The sequence below is a fragment of the Aspergillus clavatus genome, genomic scaffold (genome assembly GCF_000002715.2).
Source record: "Aspergillus clavatus NRRL 1 1099423829806 genomic scaffold, whole genome shotgun sequence".
Lineage (NCBI taxonomy): Eukaryota > Fungi > Ascomycota > Eurotiomycetes > Eurotiales > Aspergillaceae > Aspergillus > Aspergillus clavatus.
The window spans coordinates 2,262,935-2,282,787 of NW_001517093.1; the positions used below are offsets into that span (position 1 = coordinate 2,262,935).

The following is a 19,853-nucleotide window of genomic DNA, read 5'->3' on the forward strand; positions in this document are numbered from 1 at the left end:
GAACTTGCCCAAAGAGAGAAAGAGAGGGGAATTGTTCGTGAATTATCAGATCTCGACGACTAGTCTTCGAGCGTTGTCGAAAATGGCGTCAATAGAGTCCTTGTTGAACCCCCTGCCTGATCCAGGCCGATATCCTTCATCTCTGACAAGCTCTCCGGTCACCATGCTTTCCAGGGTTCCCCGTCAGAAGCGGCAGAAGGTCGCCAAAGATGCCCCGATATTCACCAGAGGCAAGATCAGGGGCGAGCTTCGCTATCCGCCCTGCGAAGAGCAAGGCGAAGAGCTAGCTCAGGTGCACCGCGAATTTCAGATCCATCCTATGGGTCATATTGCCGAGTTCCCACGACATATTCCATACAACAGCGACAAGAAGTCATTCCAGGAAAGAACCGGACGAGAGAGTTTCGAAGGTATGTAGTCAACCACGACCCCGAGCTTTACATGCATTACATTGGGGCTGAAATTCTTGTCAAGTCTTCCAGTACACATTCAAACTCCCTGGCGAAGAGAAGGAATGGACAGTGATGTGGGACTACAATATCGGCCTCGTGCGGACGACGCATCTCTTCAAATGCAATGACTACTCCAAGGTACACTACACACAGTGAGCTGCACGTCCGTGACTGACGAGATATCAAGACGACGCCAGCCAAGATGCTGAATCTCAACCCCGGCCTACGTGAAATCTGCCACAGCATCACTGGAGGTGCACTTGCCGCGCAAGGTGAGCCAAAAGCACACCGTCGTCACCCATATAGCCTAACCCCCTTGCTGACGCAGAGACCACCAATAAATAGGCTACTGGATGCCGTTCGAGGCCGCCAAGGCCGTGGCAGCGACATTCTGCTGGAAGATCCGCTACGCTCTCACACCCCTCTTCGGACTGGAATTCCCCTCGATGTGCATCCCGCCGCACGACCGCGGCCGCTACGGCCGCATGGTCATTGATCCCACCATCGTGCAAAAGGCCACCGACACCGCAAACTACTACCGCATGCTCGAGCTCCAGTCCCCCTCCTTCTCCTCCCTGCGGACAGGATACCGCCCCACGTCCGCCGAAAGTTCGTCCTCCTTCGCCAAACGGCTCATCCCAAGAAGCCAGCAGCACCGCTACGCAGACAGCCTCAGCGGCTACGGGTCGTCGCCTGAATACCACACGGACGGGTACTGCGTCTCCCCCGTCAGCCCGTTTCAGAACACATTCACCCCCGTCAACACGCCGCGGAGCTCCGACAGTATGTCCGTGTCCGTGTCCGTGTCCGTGTCCTCGCCGCGGCACGGGGACGCGCCCGCGCCCAGCCCGCGGGAGCCCGCCGCCAGCGAGGACGACAGCGGCTCGGACGAGACGCGGTCCTCGACCGTGTATACCGAGAGCACGTGTACGGCCAGCGAGATCCTCTCCGTGGATCTCGAGGGCGGCGATGACGACGAGTACTGCGACAAGGACGAGCGGGCCTCGCCCCCGCCGTCCGACTCCGACCAGAAGATGGAGACGCGCCCCCGACGGAAACCCAGCTCCGCGCTGTTCGCGAAGGAAGTCAAGGCCGCGCATGCGCTGCTGAGCCTGCACATGCAGGAAGCGACAGGGAGCGATGGGGAGGATGGGCCTTTGCTGGTAGGTGTAGGCGTAGGCATAGGCGTAGGCGTGGGCATCGGTGGCTTAAACCACGGCAAGAAGCGCCGCAGGGCATCAGCTTGATCAAGCTTGATGAGAACAGGACCGATATCAAGCTGGTGATTTGACGAGTGATGATGACGGGGGGCTTGGGTTTTGGGTCTTGGGTTGGGATTAGAAGGAACGGAGTCTTTGGTGTTTGTATGCATGTCTCTCTTTTCTCTCTTTTCTCTCTCTCTCTCTCTCTCTCTCTCTCTCTCTCTCTCTCTCTCTTTTTTCTTTTTTCTTTTCTGGGTTTGTTTCCGTCGCCAGGGCTTAAGGGTCAAGGCTTAAGGGTTATGTATTATGGTCATAGTCATGGTTATAGTTCTGCACGGGGGACGCAACATGCAACATGCAACATGCAACATCCACAATCTCAAATTGAACAACGCTTCACTTCCTACCATCTTTCATCTATCCATGCGTTATCCATCATATCTATCCAGCAACATCAGTGCAATAAAAGTTACTATATGCCTTGGTGACAAGCATCAGCGTTCCGACTTGGCGACTAGCCTATCTGTAGTAAGTAAGTAAGTCCTATCTGAGGGGAAGGGGAATAAGAGGACGATCCGATTCTCCATCTGCCGATTTTGGGCACTGGATCCCAGTCTGCTCCTCTGCGAGGCCGGCTGATATGATATGCCGGCCTTGAAGAACCAGGAGGATGGGTTCTCTCACTGCTATGAGTTGTGAGTCTCGATAAAGTCAAGGTTACTGCTCCTACCAAATGGACTCTATGCTGCCATGACATTGCTAGAAGAGAGAAAGTCCTCGACTGTTTTGCATGCTTAATGCCAATTGATGCTATTGACTACATACATCTCAAGTAAAGTAAAAATAAGTGCATACGAAGGAAGGAGATGAAATGAGTGCATCATAAGAAGTCCAATTAAAGCATTCAATCAAATGAGAAGAAAGAAGAAAGAAAAGAAGCATCCAGACGATCAACGTCGATGGATATCACCCACCCCCCCCTAGTCACTCTCGTCAAAGTCATCGCCCGAATCGCCATCCTCGCTGTCATCCTCAATCACGTACGTCTTCTTGGTTGTAGTCCGACGAGCTGGCCGTGCGGCAGCCTTCCGCTTGGGTGGCTCGTCTTCCTCCGACACGTCCATCTTGCCCACGGGCGAGTCGAGGATGTCGTTGGCCATCGCATCGATGTCGTCGTCGGACAGATCGTCAACGAGCTGCTTCTTCTTGGTGGCTGTCGCTTTGGCCTGCTTGGACGCATACGCCTTGGCCGCAGGGGACAAGGTGGTCTGCTTCAGGCTAGAAGCGGCAGCAGCTGGCTTGGCCGCATCCTTCTTTGGACGGCCACGGGGTTTGGGCGCGGCGGCAGCCTTCGAGGCGGCAGCGGTGGTCGCCGACTTGGCTTTGGTTGCCGGTTTGGCTTTGGCCGCTGGCTTAGCCTTGGCCGCGGGTTTGACGGGCTCGTCATCCTCATCTTCAACCTCGTCTTCCAGGTCGTTATCATCGGAGGTCTTGACCTCCTTGGACTTTACCTGTAGCGATCGACGGGGTGAATTCTGCGGAATCAACTTGCTGTAGTCCGTTTCGTCTGCATCGAAATCGGTGGACAACTTGGACAACCGGGAGCTGCTCGCCTTCAGAGCAGAGGAGCCGCTGCCCGGCCGCGACCGCTCAGAGAAGAGCTGGCGTGAGTCAGAGGTGGTATCACCAGCGGTGCCCCCGATACCCTTGACCATCATGCTAACGTCGCCGAGCAGATCGTCGCCGTTATCGCTGTCCGAGTCATCCGAGACTGTGTACTTCGTGGCAGGTTTGCGGCTGGCCCGAGCGGGCTGGGACTTGGCTGACTTGGCCGCCTCGGCTTTGGCAATCTCCATGAAGTCATCATCATCATCATCCAGGTCATCCTCGTCCTCGTCCTTAGGCTTGGCCTTTGGCTTGGCCGCAGCCCTGCCCTTCTTGGGAACGATCTCGACATCAGAACCCTCTTCGTCCTCGTCCTTAGGTTGAGGTGACGGTTTAGCTGGCGCTCGACTCTTCTTCGGGAGAACCTCGATGTCCATTTCGTCATCCTCATCCTTGACCTTGGGAGCTGCCTTGGCCGCCCCTCTACTCTTTTTAGGCAGCACTTCGACCTCGAAATCGTCATCTGAGCCGTCCCCGTCACCGGAGGGGGCCGCAGCTGGCTTGGCCGATGGCTTGCCCAAGATACTGAGCAGGCCGCCTTTGGGCTCCGACTTCTTCGCAGCTGTAGTTTTCTTCGACTTGGGTGCCGCAAAGTCCTCGTCATCCGGGTCGTCGCCGAGTGCTGCCTTGCGCTTCTTTGCGGGCCCGCGTCCGCCCGCGGTCATGAGCTTCGCCGATCGACGACGGTCCATATTGGCGACCTTTCGCTCCCGGCGGGCCTCATCTTCGAGCTGGAATCGCCATTCATTGATGAACACATCAAGGTCATGCTTCCAGATGTCTTCCTTGGAGAGTTTGATCAAGGCGTCGATCTCAACCTCTCTCTCGCCAATTTGGCGGCGCAGCTTCTCCACGCGCTCCTGTGTCAGAGACCACAAAGACATGCCCAGCAGGTAGTCGTAAGCATTCGACTGAACCTCGGTATCTTCGGCTTCCTCCGACTCCTCCCCTTCCTCAACAACCGGCTCGTCCTCGCCCGCCTTGACGGCGTCAGCGACCTTAGGGATAGCCTTGAATCCCTTCTCCTTCAGCTCAGCGATGAGCACGGGCTTCTTCTTCTTGGAGATGACCAAAGCACCGTCAATGATCATCTGTACAAACCGAGCTTGGTTGCTCAGTTTGTCCAACTCCCTCTGAAGCTCGCTGAGTTGATATTGCTACAGAGGATTTTCGCGGTTAGTGACATGTTCATGAACAAAGGGCACATGAAAATTTTTGGCGACGGGTGTACGTACCTTACGACGCTCGTAGAACTTGAGACGGACGGTGAAGAATTCCTTCAGGATATCGTCCACGCTGGCGTACTTGGTGATTCGACCCTCGGGATCAAAGGCGACCAAATTCGTGGTCGCAATTGTCTTGGACAGCTTGAACTTCTCTTCCAACCCTTCTGATAAGGCAGACTGCATGTGCTTCTCGTCCATCTGGATCACAAAGCGGACCTTGGTGTGGGTGTTGTAATCCTTGTAATCCTTGATGAAGGATGGCGTCTTATCAGCCTTGATGATCTCCTCAAGCTTATCCTTGAAATCCTGAGTCCAGGTTCGGATGGGCAGTTCGGTGATTTCCACCTCCTTGTCTCCTGCTTCCTTGATAATACCACTGAATTTGAAGCGATCGCCACCGATGGCGGTGACTTCACCATTGAAACCGCGAAACCATGGCTGCATGGGCTTGATCGGCTCTCCATCCATTAGTCGCTTCAGATTATCCACAATGTCCTCGGGGTTGTAGTTGGGAATAGAGGAACTCCATCCAGTACCGATACCATCCGCGCCATTGATCAGGAGCAAGGGGACAACGGGAACGTAGTTCTCTGGCTCGATCTGCTTACCATCATCCACATTGTAAGTGAGGAGCGGCTCGTCCGCAGGGTGGAACATCCGCCGCGCAAATGGCGACAACCGAGTGTAGATATAACGAGCGCTCGCGCAATCTTGACCACCTTGAAGACGACTTCCGAAATTACCACTGGGCTCGAGGCAGTTGACATTGTTGGATCCGACAAATGTCTGCGCGAGACCGACGATGGTCTGCTGGAGAGAAGCGTCACCATGTTGGTATGCGGTCATACCCGAGACATGACCTGCGAGCTCGACGACCTTCATATCCTTCTTCAAATTGCGACGGAAAGAGACGTAAAGCACTTTACGCTGGCCGGGCTTCAAGCCATCAATGACAGAGGGAATGGATCGCTGGTTATCGGCCATACTGAACAGGATGAGCTCCTTGTTGATGAAGTCGGTGTAGGTGATCTTGGCCACGGAATGATCTAGGAAAGTTCCGGGCTTGAATTGGCGCAACCACTCCTTTCGCTCATCAGCCTTCTTCTTCGAAAAGGCCAATTCAATGAGCTCGGTCTCGTGGTCTTGCAAAGTGTGGAACTCCTTCAGGTGACGATCGAGGTCACGGAAGTAGACTTGAGCATCTTCCGTTGTGCTTGTACCCAGACCCTTGTAGTACTTGTGTTCCCAGCCGCGTTCGTGACCGTGCTGCTCCTTCCACGCCTCGTACTCGGGCATGGTGAAGAATGAGCGCTGCTTCGTCGGGTTTTTAGGATCCCCCTTCCAAACCTTGATGATGGGGGTGATAAACTCAATCAAGAACTCTGGGATTTTGAGCAGACTGGGAAATTGAGCCTGCAGAAAATTGATGAGCAGACCCTTGATGTGACTTCCATCGTGATCCTGATCGGTCATGATCATCAGGTGACCATAACGAAGACCGCGGGTGTCAATGTATTCTTTCTTGTGCTGTAAGCCCATGAAGTTCTTGATATTCTGGATTTCCTGATTCTTGGAGATCTGCTCGAACGAGGCGTCTCGAACGTTGAGTAGCTTTCCTCGCAAGGGGAAAACACCAAACAGATCGGGTCCGACCACTGCACGCCCTGCCATGGCGAGACCCTTGGCGGAGTCACCCTCGGTCAAGATCAGGGTGCAATGATGGCCATCTTTGGTACCGGCCTTGTTGGCATCGACCAGTTTTGGGTTGTTCATACGGGTCCGACGACCACCATCCGTCTTCTTCAACATCTGATCCGCTTTGGCCTGGGCGAAGTGCAGGATATTGTTCATGACCTCGGTCTTGAGGATCTTCTTGTAAAAGTCTTCTTCCAGGACGCATTTGCTGCCAAACTGGCTCGACTTTGTCGTCAGCTGTTCCTTGGTCTGAGAGGTGAAGGCTGGGTTCACAATCAAAGCGTTGACGAAGATGAAGATATGGTTCCGAATCTGGGCAGGTTTCAGCGTCGCGCCGTTCTTGTTCTTCTTCTTGACCTGATCGGCCAGCTTGACGCAAATCTGGTCGGCAATGTAGTTGACATGAGTTCCTCCCGAGGTCGTTGCAATGGAGTTCACAAAGGAGACCTGATGGAACGAACCATCCGACACTGTAAAGCCCACCTCCCAGTGGGGGTCGGGGCTACAGGTGATGATCTCGTCTTTAGCGCCGGCATCCTCCTCGCCTCGTTCCCGACGGATGGCTTTGGTATACATCTCCATGTACTTCTTGAAGTTGCGGATAGGGACACGGCTGCCATTCAACTTCACGGCGACCTTGGCAGTCCCTGCCAGATCGTAGACGCGACGTTTGACCAGGGCTTCAAAGTCGTCGTCCATGCCGTCCATGCCAAACCTGGCGTAGTCCGGCTTGAAGGTGACTTTGGTGTAATCATCGCCCTTGGCATCGGTGATCTTGGCCTTGCCCATTTTCGACATGTTGCTTGTCCACGTCTGCTTATACTTCTTCTTCTGACGGGAATCCTGTGTCTCGATTGTGAATTCGGTGGAGAAGACGTTACAGAGCTTGGCACCGAAACCGTTACGACCACCGGTCACTTTCTGCTGCGTGTCATCGTAGTTGGACGAGGTGAGAAGATGGCCGAAGATCAACTCCGGAACATAGATTCCCTCCTTCGAGTGGATCTCGATCGGAATACCGCGACCGTTGTTCCAAACACTGATCTCGCCAGACTCCCGGTCGACGGTGACTCTGATTTCATCCATCTTGGCATCGTTCTGCTTGTTATCGGCGGCGTTGACGACGATTTCGTCGAAGATCTTGTAGAGACCGGGGACGTATGAGACCTCCCGGTATTCCATCCCCTCTGTTGTCGAACTGTACACCCACATGTGTTGAGTGGTCCGTTCGACGGATCCGATATATGTATCGGGACGTTTGATGATGTGTTCAAGTTGTGTGAGCTGCACAGTCGTGACTATATCAGCCTACGGTTCGAGGACCGGTTGTGGGGGTGCATGCATGGATGCGCCTACCTTCTGGTACTTCTCTGACGCATTGGTGGACTTTGCGGGTTCGTCGCCGGCATCCCCTCCGAACGATTCATTCTCTACGTCGGCGAGCGGTTTCGAGCCTCCTTTCTTCGCGGCGGGAGCCTTTTTAACCTTCTTGGGGGGTGTTTGCGCGAGGGAGGCATCGTCGTCCGACATTCCCATGCCATCGGACAGGTCATCCTCGCTATCTGGCTTGGCTCGCTTCTTGGAAGCGGTCGCCTTTGCAGCTGGCTTTGCGCCGAGCTTGGTCTGGGTTAACTTTTTGGGCGCAGCTTTCTTGGGGGCGGCTTTCGCCTTGGGTTTCTATGGCAGGGTTGAAGTCAGCGGGAGTGTCGAACCCATGGGTCGTCATTTTTCTAGAGACTGTGAGACTTACCGGAGCTGGCTCGGGAACGAAATCGGAGCTTCCCTCGGAATCAAACATGGAATCATCCATGAGTGAGTCGTCCATGATGAAGGAATGTGGAATAAGGAACAATTCCACGGGGGTTGGACGGGTGCGGAGAACTGAAGAGGGAGAAAGAAAAAAAAAAAAAAAGCTAAAGGTCAACGAGTGACAGAATGGTTAGTAACAATGAAGAAGATGCTCAAGGGTCAACCTCCAGCATGCTCGAAGAGTGATAGTAGGATGGAGGATAGACAGATGCGACCCGATCCCCTCTCCTTCTGGTGTTGGTTCTTTTCTTTGTTTCCCTCGCTCGGTCTCTCTTGTTTGTTGACACGCTGCTGCGACTCGTGATCCCAGTCTAACTAACTACAGCCACGCGGATCATTATTCCTCCCCGCCGACTGTGGCGCAAAACACTCCGAAAGGGGAAAATCCCAAACAAATGAACCCGATTAGGAAGGCGCGACCCAAACAAGCAAGGAGGGGGAAATCGCTTGCTGAGTCACCCTATCAAAATATTAGTTCGTTAACTGTCTATGACTATGATATCACTATGAGATGACTGTAGTGAGTCCAGGGAGCTGCAACATGTATCTCAATGTCTATCTCTATCGTCTATGGAAAGGATGTTATCTCCTTTTGTATCCCACAGGGAAGGATAGATCAGTTGCCCCAGACAACAACTGCTGCACAATCTGATATTAGATGTGGGAGAGAGGCTGCTTGACATTCATGTATCCTTTTGTATGGCCAGTTGTCTCTATTTATTACCTTATTATTATTATTATTATTATTATATCCTCACTGACAGAAGAAGCCTGTCGATTTGAAGAAGTCCCCCCTTAGTGAGCGGTGGTTTAGTAGGTAAGATGGAAGTGAGGCATATTAGCTATTTCTGGAGAGATGGCCCAGGAATATATCCGAGAGACTCTCTGGTAGCCTTGTCTAATATCTCTCAAGTCTCAACCAACTTACCAAGGTAGTACGTCGTCGAAAAATGAAGGAGAATTTCATCGAGATATTGCAGATTCATCAATGTCGACTTCTTTGGTAGACATGCCACTCTTGTATGTATGTCAAGTTCAATCGTCGTCAATTGAATCCAGCCTGTGGCCACCATCTCGGCTGATGGGAACCACTTGATCCGTCGAGTGACCAATCACCAAGAAACAATCGATTAAGGCTGGATGTCAAATGTCAAGTGTCAAGTCGATCCAAGTCGATCATCACTCATCATCATCAGTCTAACTACTCCGTACTGTGTATGTTATTGACCGTGCGTGAGCTTTGAGTCTTGTGGTTGTGGCTAGTGGAGACATTTATAGAGTCAAGATTCCAGTCTACTACTACTACTACTACTACTACTACTACTACTACTACTACGTCTACAGTATACTACAGTACTCTATACTGCTATAGTACATACAGTGTTTGTGGTTCAGGAGATCGAGAATTGGCTTCCATCCATGGTTCCAATCATGCGGAGAAGATCAGCGTGCCTTGCAGTATGCAGAAAGTAGTCAACTTAACTTCTTAAGGCTCCTCTCATCATCCATCATCATTCAATCATTCAATCAATCCAGTATCTAGATATCTAGTGTTAACTAGTTCGTTTGCATAGCACGATGAATCCGGATTCAAATCATGAAACTCGCTTTGATTGGAAAAGGGATCGACGGGGCCGAGAACTTTTGACACAGCAATTTGGACTTTTCTTTCACTGGTGGACGCTCTCCAAGTGGGTATTGTTTTTTCTTTCTGGGTGAGTGCCCCTATTCCCTCTTCCCTCTTCCCTCTTCCCTATTCCCTATTCTCTATTCCCTATTCCCTATTCCCTATTCTCTATTCCCTATTCTCTATTCCCTATTCCCTCTTCCCTCTTCCCTCTCCCACTCTGTCCTCCTGTCATAAGTTGTCCACTAGTTAGTCAATGGCTCTGGAAGCCTTCAAGGACCAGCGAAGACACTAGGGAAGTCATTAGTCGCTCTCATCGATATTATATTATATATTATATATTACACAGTATATTATAATTAATTAGCTTCAGGAGAGGAGTTCTGGAGACAATCAAAGCTTGAAACAATCACCGCTACTTACTTACTTACTTACTTACTTACTTACCTTTCTCCCTCTTCCCCTCGTCCTCGACTTTTCCCCTACACTTGTTTCGAAAGTCATCCACTTACCCAACACACACACACACACACACAACACACACAATCCACTGGTGTTTTAGACCCTTTTTTTTTTCTTTCTCTTTCTTTCGTATTTGTCTTTCTTGGACGAGCGATGCTGTCGGGATTGGCAGTTTCTCATTCGATCGTCAACCTTCTTCACATCCCCTTATCGCTTTGAGCCGGCCCCTCGGCCGAATCAATTTCAAGATAGAAGAATTGACCGCAAATCCCACGTCGCTGTCATTGATCTATCGCAATAATCCAGCCAAGTCCTGTGAACTGGAAACTTGCAACACTCCTCTCGACACTCATCTTCCCCATACCACCAAGAAAGCTCCATGGAGAGCTCCGGCACGACCGCGTCTCGCGCGCATCACTCCGACATCTCTCTCCACAATGACGAGCCCACTCGTCCGAACCATACCGACTCGATGGTGACGGTACCCTTGTCCGATGTGCATTCGACATCCGAACACTCGCAGCCCGATTGGCGATCGCTCGACATTCCTCCGACCCCTCTCGGCTCAGATGCCTACAGCGGAAACGAAGCTGAGAGGAGGACAACACCTACGCAGGATGATGTGAAATCGGATGGACGGATGGATCGAGCCTTTGATGCCGCTCCTTCCATTCGATCTCGGAGTAGTGACGAATATGATCGCGGCGAGGGAGTCGATTGGGAAGAATTGGATAAGACGGAGGAAAAAGAATTCCGTGGCGAGAGATCAGACGAGGTGGGTGACGATCGTGTGGTGTGGTGGAGACCATGGGAAGACAACTGACCAGAAACAGTCCACCGCGCTCCTTCTTGCCCGCCTGGAGCAGGAGAATAATGCTCTGGCGACGAACCCCAAGTCCGTCAGTCAACACCGGTTACATACACGACCATCACGAGCGCAATCGCTGCATCAGATCAAGCGGTTGATCAATGATGACCCTCGATCCTCTCTGCGGTACTCCCAGCTTCCCCCACCCCCCATGACCGAGCTGGAATTCTGGGCGGCCTTGGTCGCTGACTACCCTCAAACCGCTCAGCGACTGCCCACGTTGACCTCGAACAAAATCCGTGGAGGAATCCCGCCGCCCCTTCGAGGCGTGGTATGGCCGAGTCTGGCTGGCGCTCGAGATTCTTCTCTACTGGTCGAGTATCAGAGACTGTGTGGGGAATCGAGCCCGTACGAGGGCTTGATCGGGAAAGACATTGGCCGCAGCTTTCCCAACGTGGAGATGTTCCGTGATCCTCACGGAGAAGGGCAGCAGATGCTCGCGCAGGTGCTCAAATGCTTCAGCCTTTATGATACCAAGATTGGGTACTGCCAGGGGCTGGGCTTCGTTGTTGGACCGTTACTCATGCACATGACGGATGCAGAAGCATTCTGTGTGCTCGTACGGTAGGTACTCAGTCATCCTCCCTGCTGAAGATGAAGACTGATGAGATAGGCTCATGGACTACTATGGTCTGCGGACATGTTATCTGCCTGACCTGTCAGGCCTGCATCTCCGCGTCTACCAGTTCCAAAATCTCCTGGCGCGCCACCGTCCCGCTCTGTTTGCACACTTGGAATCGTTGAACGTGGAGCCAATCTACGTCTCGCAATGGTTCCTATCCTTTTTCGCCGTGGCCTGCCCGCTTCCCATGCTCCTTCGCATCTACGACGTCATTTTCCTCGAAGGAGCGTGCGAGACCTTGATGCGGGTTGCGCTTGCGCTGATGCAGAGGAATGAGAAGAAGATCATGGGCTATTCGGAGTTCGACGATGTGATGCAGTTTTTGTTGTCCAGGAGCTTGTGGGATACGTAAGTCATGTGTCGACGGTGGAAGAAATCAACCCTCGCTAATGGGGTCTAGATACGCCTGCCATGCCGACGAGTTTGTCAATGAGTTCGTCTCCTTGACCTCTCTAGTGACCAAAGAAAGCCTGCAAGCGCTGGAAGTGAGCTACAACCAGTCTCAAGGCGTGCCGACCGGGATCACGTTCCCTCAGATGCAGGCGGCCGCTTCCAGGTTCCTGGGCCGGTTTTGGGCCGGATCCAGCTCCCAGACGAAGTCGTTCACACTCAACCCCAACAGTGGCAGTATGTCCACGCGTGGTAGTGTGCGCCGCTCCGCGTCTAAGCAAAGCATGACCTCCACGTTGAACTCGGTGGAATCGACGTCCGATGCGAGCACCGCGCCGACCGAGCTGTCGGCGGAGCCGCAGAAGCCACGGGCCAAGTCGGCCATCTCGCACAACAAGGATCGTGGTCTCCACTCGCAGATCGAGGATCTGCTGATGGCGCTCAGCGATCTGCAGCGACAACACGCGGATCTCACGCGGGAGCTGGAGCAGGAGCGCGAGGAGCGCGAGGAGGACCAGGAGCTGGCCAAGGCCATGTTGAACTACATCAAGGAGCTGGCGCCGGCGGATCCCCCCACGGATTTGATTCGAAAAGCGGAAGAACGGTTCATCGAGGCTGTGCCCACGAAGGAGGTATCGATTCCGCAGACCAAGCATCAGCTCCGCGAAGATCTCCAGCGGTGGAAGGCGATGCACGAGGTCGAGGCGGGCCGATGCTTCGACCTCACGCGTCGCATTGACGAACACGATCAAGAAACTGCGTCACTCCGGGAGCAGCTGCGCGAGGCGCGTGGCCGCATCCAGGAAGGATACCGGGACCGCCAACGGCTCGAGCGGACCGTTCGCGAGCTGCGCTCCATCAAGACGTCCAGCCCCGACACGCCTCCGGAGATGTTCGGCTCGCCGACCAGTGAGTCCGGCGAGAGCCGGTCGACGGGCGGGCTGCGCGAACTCAAGCTGGTGCGGTCCAACTCCCAGAAGAGCACGATGTTCGCCAAGCGCTCCAGCAGCCTGGGCCTGCAGAGCGTCCTCGCGACGGAGCAGAACCGGCCGGCACCGGAGGAGACGCTGCTGCTGGAGCTGGTCAATGCCAAGACGGCCGAGGCGGTGGCCCGACAGGAGCTGGAGGAGGTCAAGGCGAGGCTGGACTCGCTGCGGAAGATGATCGGGAACCAGGACTCACTGTCGCGGAGTAATTCATTTCTGACGCGGTCGCCGTCGAGTGCCGGCAAGACCCTGACGGAGCCTGCCAACAATACCGGCGGCTTCTTCAGTGGCTGGGGTCGCCGCGCCGCCTCCACGACCAACGACCCATACGAGGTGAAATAGGGGGGTTGAGTGGCTGCGGCGGATATTACCGAATGATGTATAGATTGAGGTGGGAGCCTTTCTTTTGTTCATCTGCTGTTAGATTGGTATCTCTCTTCTCGTATATGATATCCCCACGAATGTACATAGTCTCTATCCTATCTTATCCAATATAATATCCAATCCCCATCCTCACTTTATCCACCTATTCCCTTGATATAACCCCCCTCCTCTTCCCCCAATCAAACCCAGACAGCCCACGCCTGCACCGCCCCCATCACCGCAACCACAATCCCCGTCCTCCGAACCCCATTCTTCAAATACCACCCCGAACTCACCCCCATAATCCCCGCCAACAACGCCGCAACGCCCTGATTGGCAGGTAAGCTCAGCGCCTCGGGATTCTGCGCCCAGTGGTAGTTCAGCAGCGCTGTGTATGCGTCAGCATCTTTTCCTTCCTCACTTCCTTCCCTCCTTGGAGTAGGCGAGGGGAGGGAGAGGGACGCGGGGGGGGAAAAAAAAAAAAAAAAAAAAAAAAAAAAAAAAAAAAAAAAAAAAAAAAAAAAAAAAACTCACCAGCAACGAGCAGAAAAGCACTACCCTGGTACCAGCCTGCTTTTGCGCATGTGTAGGCGAGGCCGGGCAATTTGCGGAACTCGGGGAGGGATTGCCAGTCCTTGGCGGCGAGCTAGAAGGGGTTTGCAAGTGGTGGTACTGTTAGGGGGGTGTTTTTTTGTTTCCAAGGGGGACAGGATGGGGATGGGGATGGGGATGGGGATGGGTGCAGTGCGTACGGTGTGACCGAGAGAGGCGAGGAGCCAGCTGATGGAGGCGATGTGGAGTTTGGTGCTCATTTTGGTTTTGGGGAACTTTGAAGGTTATATATAAGTGGTGGTGGTGGTGGTTATGGGGAGATGGGATGTCAAGTATGGTCGAAGAACTCGGTTTGGATGCTTGTTTGGGATATACTTGGGAGACTATGGATTAGAGTAGGAGTAGGAAGAAGAACTTGTGAACAGCTCTGCGTGATGGAAACTGTTATTTATAGATAGAGAGAGATCCTTTCTTGAAGAACGGTAGAGTCGCTGAATGATTACTGATTACTGATATTGATTGTCTGCCCATTGTTCAGAAGAGCTCTGGCTGGATCTCATCCTATCGCCACAAACAGTACATCGCAATATGGCCCAACAACCAACTGCTCAGAATGATATAGGCTAGTCGTTTGTTTGTATCGAAATCACCCCGAGTTTATATCTTCAACATCAATTCGGAGGAGCTCCGATGCGGGGTATACAACGCGGGGTATATTGATGTTGATGTTGATGTTGATGTTGATGTTGATGTTGATCCTCCTAGAGGAGAAGGTGAGATACCTTCATTCTCTTCACACATCTACCGCCAGGATGGTCCTCGCAAAGCCGGAGAACAAACACGTCCTCAAGGCCTTTGACCTTACCGGCAAAGTCGCCGCCGTGACGGGTACACTACTCCCTCCTTAGACACCGATACCCTAAGTAAGAACAAACTAACAGCGCAGTACAGGCGGCGCCCGCGGCATCGGCCTAGAAGTCTCGCATGCCCTGGCCGAAGCAGGCGCCAACGTACGTCCTCCCTCCCCCCTTAAGCCACTGGTAAGCAAACAAACTCACTGACTCGAATCGAGGTGGCCCTCATCTACAACTCCTCCACCACCGCCGCCACGACCGCCGCCGAGATCGCCGCCGCCAACAACGTCAAAACCGCCGCCTACCAAGCCAACGTGAGCGTCCAGACGGACATCGAACAGACCATCCAGCAGATCGTCGCCGACTTCGACCACCTCGACATCATCGTCGTCAACTCCGGGATCACCTCCAACGTCCCCGCAGAGGACTACACCCCCGCGCAATGGAGCGAGATCATGCGCGTGAACCTGGACGGCGCGTTCTACACCGCGCAGGCCGCCGCGCGCGTCTTCAAGACCCAGCGCCACGGCAATGTCATCTTCACGGCGTCCGTGAGCGCGACGCTCGTCAACGTGCCCCAGAAACAGGCCGCGGTAAGTACCACTACAATGCTAACCTCCGCCCTCCCCATCACATCGGTCAAGCAACGCGCCAACGCCACTGACGGAACTGTAGTACAACGCGTCCAAAGCCGGGGTGGTCCAGCTGGCAAAGTGCCTCTCGGTCGAATGGGTGGACTTCTGCCGCGTGAACTGCATCTCGCCGGGTTTCATCGAGACGGATATCCTGGATATCCACCCGGCGGAGTGGAGGCAGAAGTGGTACGAGATGGTCCCTGCCGGCCGCTTTGCGGACACGTATGAGCTGAAGGGGGTGAGTGATAGCCCCCTGGTATCCTCTTGACTGCGGGTGCTGATGGGACCAGGCGTATGTGTTTTGTGCGTCGGATGCGTCGAGTTATATGACGGGCGCCAATATCGTGATTGATGGGGGGTACACTCTTCCGTAGGATGTCGATAACTGTGCTTGGTATTGAGATTCGAGAGTGGCAGATTAATTGTTGAATGTTGGTTCAGCTCGCCGATGCTGAGGCAAATAGTTGTAGAGCGACACGCTCAGCCTGTTTGAGTATGGTATATCCCGACATTCTGGATAACAGGGCACTGTCCAATCGACAACTGACAAGTCTTATAAGAATATATCCGCTGAAAGACCGTGCATAGATTTACGACGTGGAATACCCGTCGACGAAGCTGAAACACGCTGGCTGTGCCCTTGTAAGCGCCTCGCATCATACGTTGAGAGGTCGACAACCACTACCCTCTATCTCGGTACCGAGGATCTCTTATAATAGGCTAATTCTAAGCGCAGAGCTTTGCTGCGGAGTCTTTTAAGCTAGTGCATCGTGTTGCTATGGACTATTGGCCAAAAAAGCTGATCGGTGTCGTAGCGCTTAGGGCTATAAAAAGAACTATACAATAGATTTGTAGGGCGGGGAAACAAGCATATAAAACCGTGAATGTCATTATGTCGAAGAGACTGCTCCCATCCCAGAACAATCAAGAGTAACAAGCACAATGCATCTGGAGCCAAAAAAGTTGAACCTCTTGTCCTTGGACGGCGGCGGGATCCGCGGTCTCTCCTCTCTCTATGTCCTCAAACAGATGATGGAGGCCATTGACCCAGATCAACCCCCGAAACCGTGCGAGGTCTTCGATATGATCGGCGGAACAAGCACAGGAGGGTAAGGCCTCTGTTGAACCATATCGCTTACCCAATCCACACTAACAAGCTAGATTGATTGCCATCATGTTGGGCCGCCTCAAAATGGACGTGGACCAGTGCATCGACGCATACTACCGGCTTTCGAAGCAGGCATTCACACGGAAGAGTTTTTTTCCCGTCACCATCAGAGGAGGGTTCAACGCCCGCTTCGACAGCAAGAAGCTAGAACAAGCGTTGAAGACTGTCATTGCGGAGCAGGGCCTTGACGAAGACGCCCTCCTCCAGGACCCGGACGCCTCGTGCCACGTCTTCGTCTGCGCAACCCGAACAACCACCGGTAGCACCACAAGCTTCACGAGCTTCTACCACCTGCGCGGCGAGACGCACCTATACCGTGTCATGAAGATTTGGGAAGCCGGCCGGGCGACGTCCGCTGCGCCCTCGTTCTTCGATCCGCTGATGATCATCGACTCCGTGATGCGGAACGAGCGCAGGTTTATCGACGGGGCGCTGGGCGCAAACAATGCCGTGAGAAAGGTGTGGGAGCATGCCATGGATGTGTGGAAGTCGGATAGGTTTGAAAAATCGGAGTCGGGTAGGTTTGAAGACCAGCTGGGGTGTCTGGTCTCCATTGGGACGGGCACGCCCCCGGAGATGCAGTATACCAGAGGAATCTTTCAGACTCTCAAGCTTAAAAAGGGCCTTGTGACGGACACGGAGGTTGAAGCAGAGGACTTTGCGGAGGAACATGCTAATTTGGTTGATGAGCACCGGTATTTCCGGTTCAATGTCCCAGGTGGATTGGCGCAGATTGGACTCGAGGAAATAAAGAAGATAAACCAGATTGAGTTGGAGACGAACAAGTATCTGGCTGCTGAAGCGGTTAGCCAGGAGATTGATATCTGCGCCAGGTCGTTGCGAAGGTGATGGGGTTCGAAAAGGGGGAGGCCGTCTACTTTTCGTGTTTGCGTTCTTGTTTAATCCAGAATGATTAGACTCATATTGAGCTGAGGTCTAATTGCCTTATGTTGGACTGGTTTTGTATTCCTCCTGTTAGATTGGGACCAGTAGGGAGCAGGCATAATGGGAATATGTAATCACGTTCGTTTAGCTGTATCCCATGGATTTATTCTCGAGGGCTTCATAATTTTGGTGAGTTCCGACAATGACATCGTGTATCGCCAGCTCGCTGGTCATGTTCATGACAGAGTGGTGGCCGGGGTATGGGCTACCAGGAGGTTCACTGGCAGCGATTTGATCAAATCCTCTTATTGATATCACATCGGGGTCTTCAGGTACCCTCGGAGTGAAGACACAGTAGGAACAGTGAGGTCCTCTTTTATAAAAACACCTAAAACACCCTTACGGTCATCTTCAACAACTCACCTATTGGATATCAATCGACTCGACATGGTGCAGCAGGGACTGCATAGTATGGCTGCCAGCCAAGTGATCTCTGCATGGCTAAGGGAGAGACAGAATTATATCAAAGTCAGTCAGTACATGGCGGATTCCTGTTGTGGCCTTCTGACATTGCTCTGACTCTACATGTTTTCAGCATGCTCCTCTTTCCAATGAAAAATCCTGATGAATTCGAATCGACATTGGCTCTCCTCCATCCTTCCCATCAGTTCTCTCACTAGGGACAAACGAGTCCATCTCGACAGATTCTGAACTCGTCGTCAGAATTGCCTCGTTTTCTCCAGGTTGCAGCACAAGCCATCTTTCTCTCTGTCTGCCCTCCTGGGTTCGGAACAGACGATGCCTAGCACTCTCAGCTACACCAGTCTGACGGCGCCGTGTGTATTTTACATCCATCCCTTGAGATAAACCGGCGTCAAATTTGCCAGCCATTCGAGACGATCCCATAATTCGATTGAGAGCCGATTTGAGGAGGGGTTGAAGAGTTGGAAGACAAGCACAGACAATGCCAACACAGGGCTCGACGCTAGACCAGATAAACACGTCGCCCGTTATCCAGGTGATGTCTACGGAGCTGCTGAGGAAGGTTATGAAATAAATGCGGACGATGATCGCAACGCAGACACTGGAATCGTCAGCCGCGGATCGGCATGAATGTGCTTGGAATGTAACGTACAAACCACCCAACAGGAAAATGCTTGATACCAGGATCTTCTGGGTCGTACGCATCTGGAGTCTCCAAACTAGCGGAATGGGTACCATGAGAATGATTCCGTCCGTCACGACGTTGGCTGCGGCATTGCCGAGGTAGAACGGATAGAGGTCAAAGATGCATCTACCTCCACTCGGATCTCGGTATTGTGTCCAATAATAGGATGTTGGCCTGCAGCAGACGAGGAAGGCGATACTGCACGAGATCCAGTAACCAACGGTCAAGAAGATGCACATCCACATCGCCCATTCCATACCAAAAATGCGACGATAGAAGAGGACGATTGAGATCTTGATGAGTGGAATGGCAACAACGTAGATCAGGACATATGCGAAGAGAATCTACAAGGCTCAGCATACTCTCCCCAACTTTTCAACATTGGCCTACCCTCATCACAATGATCACGTCGTCCAGCTTGACCACCCAGACATGTTTTCCGAGACCATAGTACCCCCCTACACCATGTCAGTATTTGAACCCGAAGAAATCATCAGCGAAACTTTCCTACGATGGTACAAATCAGATTCGCCGTCACAGTCACCTGCTCTGTCAGTCACTTCACCATCTGGCAGTTAAATAGAACTCACGAGAGCAGCAATAATCAACCAGTCATCCGCCAGAACTTGAGCATTCTGCACCTTCAACCTCGCAGCGATCCGCAGTGCAATGGCAACAGCTGCGAGAATATACAGAGAGATGACCGTGGCATTGTTCCGTGGCGTACGGTTCCCCCCCAGATCTACCCCTGGTGGTGGCTCACCAAATGGACCTGACATACTCGGCCTACTCACAAATGCTGCCAGTTATAGGCAAAAGTAAACTCGCGCAATCACTTTCAAGACGGGATTTGTACAATGCAGCATTCTACACTGGAAATCAATAGAAATCTCGCCAACTCGTATGGACAACCCCGAGAGATTTGTGAGTCCTGGCATAGGACAACAGTCTTGTTGGTACTCCTTTTGACAACAGGGATGCGAGTCAGAATATCGTTCCAATTCGTATCGCGAGCCCTCGTTGAGTCCATCCACGGAGACGTTTTAGTATGAATTAGGGTGTCATGGCAGCGTTAGCAACAGACCGATCTCTAAGAACCCTGTAAGTGACCAGGGTCACGGCGTATTGCCATGGACAAATTGCCGAGTCAGATTTCATTCAGACAGATATTGACAGGATCAGTTTAGCACTTGAAATCTGCGCAGATGGGCGAGACTTTGTGCT

The 19,853-nt window shown here is 52.7% G+C and overlaps 7 protein-coding genes across 7 annotated transcripts, besides 20 other annotated features; 4 read left to right on the plus strand and 3 right to left on the minus strand.

The window, feature by feature from the left end:
- Window positions 1–82: 82 nt before the first annotated feature.
- ACLA_086990 (putative APSES transcription factor Xbp1) lies at window positions 83–1,699 on the plus strand (the record flags this gene model as incomplete). The annotated part of the gene is made up of 4 exons (XM_001268421.1): window positions 83–410; window positions 475–590; window positions 640–724; window positions 798–1,699. The coding sequence occupies 4 exons, from the start codon at window positions 83–85 to the stop codon at window positions 1,697–1,699; spliced, it is 1,431 nt and encodes a 476-aa protein (XP_001268422.1).
- Window positions 1,239–1,266: a microsatellite.
- Window positions 1,617–1,652: a microsatellite.
- Window positions 1,700–1,825: 126 nt separating the features above from the next.
- Window positions 1,826–1,887: a microsatellite.
- Window positions 1,826–1,888: a microsatellite.
- Window positions 1,889–1,997: 109 nt separating this feature from the next.
- Window positions 1,998–2,024: a microsatellite.
- Window positions 2,025–2,634: 610 nt separating this feature from the next.
- Window positions 2,635–8,065, minus strand: ACLA_087000 (DNA topoisomerase 2; the record flags this gene model as incomplete). Its single annotated transcript, XM_001268422.1, has 4 exons — window positions 2,635–4,476; window positions 4,555–7,524; window positions 7,597–7,917; window positions 7,991–8,065. The coding sequence occupies 4 exons, from the start codon at window positions 8,063–8,065 to the stop codon at window positions 2,635–2,637; spliced, it is 5,208 nt and encodes a 1,735-aa protein (XP_001268423.1).
- Window positions 3,021–3,058: a microsatellite.
- Window positions 8,066–8,774: 709 nt separating the features above from the next.
- Window positions 8,775–8,798: a microsatellite.
- Window positions 8,775–8,799: a microsatellite.
- A 543-nt stretch (window positions 8,800–9,342) lies between these two features.
- Window positions 9,343–9,384: a microsatellite.
- Window positions 9,343–9,385: a microsatellite.
- A 387-nt stretch (window positions 9,386–9,772) lies between these two features.
- Window positions 9,773–9,887: a microsatellite.
- Window positions 9,888–10,092: 205 nt separating this feature from the next.
- Window positions 10,093–10,122: a microsatellite.
- Window positions 10,093–10,123: a microsatellite.
- A 68-nt stretch (window positions 10,124–10,191) lies between these two features.
- Window positions 10,192–10,220: a microsatellite.
- Window positions 10,192–10,221: a microsatellite.
- A 296-nt stretch (window positions 10,222–10,517) lies between these two features.
- Window positions 10,518–13,346, plus strand: ACLA_087010 (putative GTPase activating protein (Evi5); the record flags this gene model as incomplete). The annotated part of the gene is made up of 4 exons (XM_001268423.1): window positions 10,518–10,913; window positions 10,972–11,570; window positions 11,620–11,976; window positions 12,029–13,346. The coding sequence occupies 4 exons, from the start codon at window positions 10,518–10,520 to the stop codon at window positions 13,344–13,346; spliced, it is 2,670 nt and encodes an 889-aa protein (XP_001268424.1).
- A 221-nt stretch (window positions 13,347–13,567) lies between these two features.
- Window positions 13,568–14,179, minus strand: ACLA_087020 (uncharacterized protein; the record flags this gene model as incomplete). Its single annotated transcript, XM_001268424.1, has 3 exons — window positions 13,568–13,755; window positions 13,902–14,013; window positions 14,120–14,179. The coding sequence occupies 3 exons, from the start codon at window positions 14,177–14,179 to the stop codon at window positions 13,568–13,570; spliced, it is 360 nt and encodes a 119-aa protein (XP_001268425.1).
- Window positions 13,840–13,895: a microsatellite.
- Window positions 13,840–13,896: a microsatellite.
- Window positions 14,077–14,106: a microsatellite.
- A 456-nt stretch (window positions 14,180–14,635) lies between the features above and the next one.
- Window positions 14,636–14,675: a microsatellite.
- On the plus strand, window positions 14,639–15,782 carry ACLA_087030 (SDR family oxidoreductase; the record flags this gene model as incomplete). Its single annotated transcript, XM_001268425.1, has 5 exons — window positions 14,639–14,807; window positions 14,871–14,929; window positions 14,992–15,366; window positions 15,449–15,646; window positions 15,699–15,782. The coding sequence occupies 5 exons, from the start codon at window positions 14,639–14,641 to the stop codon at window positions 15,780–15,782; spliced, it is 885 nt and encodes a 294-aa protein (XP_001268426.1).
- Window positions 15,011–15,075: a microsatellite.
- A 568-nt stretch (window positions 15,783–16,350) lies between the features above and the next one.
- ACLA_087040 (uncharacterized protein) lies at window positions 16,351–17,425 on the plus strand (the record flags this gene model as incomplete). Its single annotated transcript, XM_001268426.1, has 2 exons — window positions 16,351–16,517; window positions 16,570–17,425. 2 exons carry the CDS (start codon window positions 16,351–16,353, stop codon window positions 17,423–17,425), a joined length of 1,023 nt encoding a protein of 340 aa, XP_001268427.1.
- A 627-nt stretch (window positions 17,426–18,052) lies between these two features.
- Window positions 18,053–19,408, minus strand: ACLA_087050 (putative integral membrane protein Pth11-like; the record flags this gene model as incomplete). The annotated part of the gene is made up of 2 exons (XM_001268427.1): window positions 18,053–18,973; window positions 19,220–19,408. The coding sequence occupies 2 exons, from the start codon at window positions 19,406–19,408 to the stop codon at window positions 18,053–18,055; spliced, it is 1,110 nt and encodes a 369-aa protein (XP_001268428.1).
- Between the last annotated feature and the right edge of the window lie 445 nt (window positions 19,409–19,853).